The sequence below is a fragment of the Alosa alosa genome, chromosome 17, assembly GCF_017589495.1.
Source record: "Alosa alosa isolate M-15738 ecotype Scorff River chromosome 17, AALO_Geno_1.1, whole genome shotgun sequence".
NCBI classification, from domain to species: Eukaryota; Metazoa; Chordata; class Actinopteri; order Clupeiformes; family Clupeidae; genus Alosa; species Alosa alosa.
In genome coordinates, this window is record NC_063205.1 from 2,364,944 (window position 1) to 2,369,943 (window position 5,000).

The 5,000-nt window shown below is 47.9% G+C and overlaps 1 protein-coding gene across 1 annotated transcript in view; it reads right to left on the reverse strand.

Moving 5' to 3' along the window:
- The window catches only part of tcf7l2 (transcription factor 7 like 2), a 184,778-nt gene that overhangs the window by 74,711 nt on the left and 105,067 nt on the right, over positions 1 to 5,000 (reverse strand). Inside the window, 1 exon segment of the mRNA XM_048268763.1 lies at positions 1,701 to 1,773. Coding sequence (XP_048124720.1) covers positions 1,701 to 1,773 — 73 coding nt within the window.

The following is a 5,000-nucleotide window of genomic DNA, read 5'->3' on the forward strand; positions in this document are numbered from 1 at the left end:
TGAGTTCTGTATCTCTAGTCCTGTGTTCTAGTCCTGTGTGTGAGTTCTGTATCTCTAGTTCTGCGTGTGAGTTCTGTATCTCTAGTCCTGCGTGTGAGTTCTGTTTGTCTAGTCCTGTGTTCTAGTCCTGCGTGTGAGTTCTAGTCCTGTGTTCTAGTCCTGCGTGTGAGTTCTGTATCTCTAGTCCTGTGTTCTAGTCCTGCAAGTGAGTTCTAGTCCTGTGTTCTAGTCCTGCGTGTGAGTTCTGTATCTCTAGTCCTGTGTTCTAGTCCTGCGTGTGAGTTCTAGTCCTGTGTTCTAGTCCTGTGTGTGAGTTCTGTATCTCTAGTCCTGTGTTCTAGTCCTGCGTGTGAGTTCTGTATCTCTAGTTCTGCGTGTGAGTTCTGTATCTCTAGTCCTGTGTTCTAGTCCTGCGTGTGAGTTCTGTTTGTCTAGTCCTGTGTTCTAGTCCTGTGTGTGAGTTCTAGTCCTGTGTTCTAGTCCTGCGTGTGAGTTCTGTATCTCTAATCCTGTGTTCTAGTCCTGTGTGTGAGTTCTAGTCCTGCGTGTGAGTTCTGTATCTCTAGTCCTGCGTGTGAGTTCTGTATCTCTAGTTCTGTGTTCTAGTCCTGCGTGTGAGTTCTGTTTGTCTAGTCCTGTGTTCTAGTCCTGCGTGTAAGTTCTGTTTGTCTAGTTCTGTGTGTGAGTCGTATCTCCAGATGATGAGAACATGCTTCTTGTTTCAAGGGTTCAGATGAACAAGACTAAACAAAACAAACGAGCACATTCAAAAACAAAAACAACAAAGAACTGAAAGGTCTGTGTGTGTGTGTGTGTGTGTGTGTGTGTATGTGGATGTGAAGATGAGGTGGCAACTGAAGTTCACATCAAACACACCGCGTCACGATGTCCAGGAATGGGATGTGGGAGGGGGGTGGGGGTGGGGGTGGTCAGCGAGACACAGAGAAGGGTATTACTCATCAGAAACAAATACCTACCATGACCAACTGCCAATCTCAAAGACTGCTTGTGTCAGAACAGAGAGATAACAAGTTGGGACTGAGTTAGGAGAGCAGACCGTTAGAAGGCAGAGATGGAGAGAGGGAGAGAGAGAGAGAAAGAGAGAGGGAGGACAGAGGTGTCAGAGCAGTAGGACAGGACCCCAGGACAACAACCCCACACTGGCTACGACCAGACAGGAAGTCCCACCCCCCTGAGCAGGAAACAGGATCATCAGCGGGGAGATGAACAGTAAGTCATCTACCAGCTCATTAATTGAACAGGAAGTCATAATTCATAATTATTTGAATAATTCATAATTCAAATCAATCAATTCTGTTTTTCAATATATACAGTGTACATACTACATTTTAGTGTTCTTGAAGACATAATTCACTAAGAAATAGAGAGTGTGTGTGTGTGTGTGTGTGTGTGTATGTGTGTTTGCTTGGTTTCACTGGATCCATTTCCTGCTCTAGGGTACATGAGGAACTCCTCCTCTTGAAGTCGTAGCCCTTTCATATACAGGAATAAACAGCGGAGGTCAACAAAGACCTCTACTTTTTAGAGAGACAGGAAACATTCAACACCACCATCATCATCATCATCATCATCATCATCATCATCATCATCATCATCATCATCATCATCAACAACATCATCATCATCATCATCATGGTCATCATCACGGTGTGCCCTCGGCCAATCCGGTGGGTGAGTACCTGCATGGTTTGCACCATAAACTGAGCTGCTCGAGACCGAACAAGGCACGACACTTCTTAGGAGCATTGGCATCTGTCATTCAGAGAACATGAGAGAGAGAGGGAGAGAGAAATAGAGAGAGAGAGATAGGGAGAGAGAGGAGAGAGAGGGAGGAGAGAGAGATAGAGAGAGAGGAGAGAGAGATGGGAGAGAGAGGGAGTGACAGAGAGAGAGAGGAGAGATAGAGAGGAGATGAGAGAGAGATAGAAAGAGAGAGGAGAGGAGAGAGATAGAGAGAGAGAAGAGAGAGATAGAGGGGGAGAGATAGAAAGAGAGAGCAGAGAGAGGAGCAGAGAGAGAAGAGAGAGAGAAGAGAGAGAAGAGAGAGAGAGAGAGAGAGAGAGAGAGAGAGAGAGAGAGAGAGAGAGAGAGAGAGAGAGAGAGAGAGAGAGAGAGAGAGAGAGAGAGAGACAAATATCATCTGACAACAACAGACAGTTGGAGCTGAGGCTTTGGCTGGGGATGCTGGGAGCTCGACCTACACACACACACACTGCTGACGGGGCTACCCACCCTGCCCCTGACACACACACACACACACACACACACACACACACACACACACACACACACACACACGTGGTGTTGCATGTACCGCATTGTTGTGGTGCATCCACTTGAGTCTTGTATAGAGTGGCCCTTGCAACAGAGTAGCCACTTCCTGACCCTTCAGCAGCAGAACACACTTGCACTCAGGTGCTGTGAGTGTGTGTGTGTGTACACGTGGAAGTGTGTGTGAGTGTGTGTGTAAATGAGTGCATAAGTGAATGTGTGTAAGCGTACGTATAAGTAAATGTATGTAAATTAGAGTGTGAGTGTGTGTGTGAGTGTATGTGTTTAAGTGAGCGTGTAAGTGAGTGAGTGTGAGTGCGTATGTGAGTGTGTGTGTGAGTGTATGTGCTTAAGTGAGCGTGTAAGTGAGTGTGAGTGTGTGTTGGGGGTAGGGAGAGGCCGATTTCGCCAGCAGCAGCAGCAGAGAAGCAGAGATCCCAGCATAAAGCCCAGTACGCCACCTTTAGCCTCCACACACACACGCACGCACACACACACACACACAGCGGCATACACACCTGCAGGGCCCACACCAGTTATTCTGTTATCGAGGCCGGGCTGCGCGACATTCTCTTGTATGCTGGCCAGGTTCAAGTGCTGAGGGAGGAGGAGCCGGAAGGAGGGGAGGAGAGGAGGAGGAGGGGCGGAGAGGAGGAGGAGGGGCGGAGGGGTGGAAGAAAGGAAGAAAGAAAGAAATATAAAAGAAAAAAAAAGAAACCAATGAATCTGTGGAGGTTCTAAATTACAGCAATCACCTGAAGCATCCCCCTCCTCCCCACCACCACCACCACCACCACCCCAGGTAAGCCCAACCCCCACACCTAGGCCAGATAGCAGTTGGTACTGAGACCGGGACCTTTATGAGGTCTAGAACCGGATCAGAAGCGGCTGCTATGTGGTTTGGAGAGCCCCAACATGGTTAATCTGGGTTAGTCAGGACCACAACACATGCAGAACCCCCAGACCACCAACTCAAGCCCCATGGAGAACGAAACCAACTCAAGAGCAAAGGGTTGATTAGGCTATAGCTGCGGGACCAGATGCCTCACTCTGGTTAGAAGCGCTCTACTGGCTCAAGGTGCCTCAATCTGATTGGTTAGAAGTGCTCTACGGGCTCAAGGTGCCTCAATCTGATTGGTTGCTCAGGGAGGGGGAATGGGCGGGTGCAGGTGCAGGGGCAAGTAGATCTGGGGGCAGTTCCTGCTGAGGGCAGTGGGCTGCTTCAGAGGGAAGGAACGAAAGAAACTGAAAGAGGAGAGGAGGAGAGGAGGAGAGGAGGAGAGGAGGATGGGAGAGGAGAGGAGATGAGGAGATGAGGAGAGAAGGATGGGAGAGGAGAGGAGGAGTGGAAGAGAGGAGGAGAGGAGGAGTGGAAGAGAGGAGGAGTGGAAGAGAGGAAGAAAAGTGAACAGAAGAAAGGAGAGGGAAAGAAAGAGCAGAATAAAAGAAAAGAGGAAAGCTGGAGCCATGTGATGCTGAGTGTGTGTGTGTGTGAGAGGTCCTGGCCTGACTGGGGCTGCAGCCAGTGAGGAAGGGCCGAAAAGCGGAGTGTGTGTGTGTGTGCGTGTGTGTGTGTGTGTGGGGGAGACAGAGCACCATGCTGATAGAGGGCTGAAGCGCGTCAGCAGCTAGTGGAGCTGAGCCGATATATTAAGGAGGTTTACCCTGATGCCAACCATCATCACCACACTCACTACTCCTGCCTCTGCTCACCAGGTGGCGCTGCCCTGCGATGCCCTGCACTGCCCGGGGGGGGGGTCGCGAGCTTACCTATGTTTACTTGTTTACCTATGTCTGCTTGTTTACCTATGACTGTTTGTTTACCTATGTCTGCTTGTTTACCTATGACTGTTTGTTTACCTATGACTGTTTGTTTACCTATGACTGTTTGTTTACCTATGACTGTTTGTTTACCTATGACTGTTTGTTTACCTATGACTGTTTGTTTACCTATGACTGTTTGTTTACCTATGTTTGCTTTTGAGGGTAAGATCAAATAATAATGGAATTAATCTAGAGTTAGACAAAAGCAAAAGATGCTTACTAAAGAAAGGCACCATCTGTTTAAATGAACTAATAAAGCAAGATAAACAAATCAGGAGAACGTGTAAATATGAGCACAAATAAACAGTAAACATAATGCGTAAAGAATTCCGGGTTAAATGTGATGCACATACATGAGTAAATTAAATTAAAATAAGGTAAATGAGTGCAAATTAAGTAATAATAATAATAATAGTAATAATAATGATAAAGATAAATAATATAAATAATAAATAGTTGCAGATGAGTTCTACTGGTGTCCCAGCTGAGATCATGACATGTTAGTACTGAAGACTGAAGATGGAGTTAGCAATCGATTGAGGGAGGGAGGAGAGGAGGATGGGAGAGGAGAGGAGATGAGGAGATGAGGAGATGAGGAGATGAGGAGATGAGGAGATGAGGAGATGAGGAGAGAAGGATGGGAGAGGAGAGGAGATGAGGAGATGAGGAGATGAGGAGATGAGGAGATGAGGAGATGAGGAGATGAGGAGATGAGGAGATGAGGAGATGAGGAGGAGGAGAGGAGGAGAGGAGGAGAGGAGGATGGGAGAGGAGAGGAGATGAGGAGATGAGGGGAGAGTAGGGGCTGATGGGAGAGAGGAGAGGAGGAGTGGAAGAGAGGAGGGGAGGGAGAGAGGAGGGGAGGGAGAGAGGAGGAGTGGAAG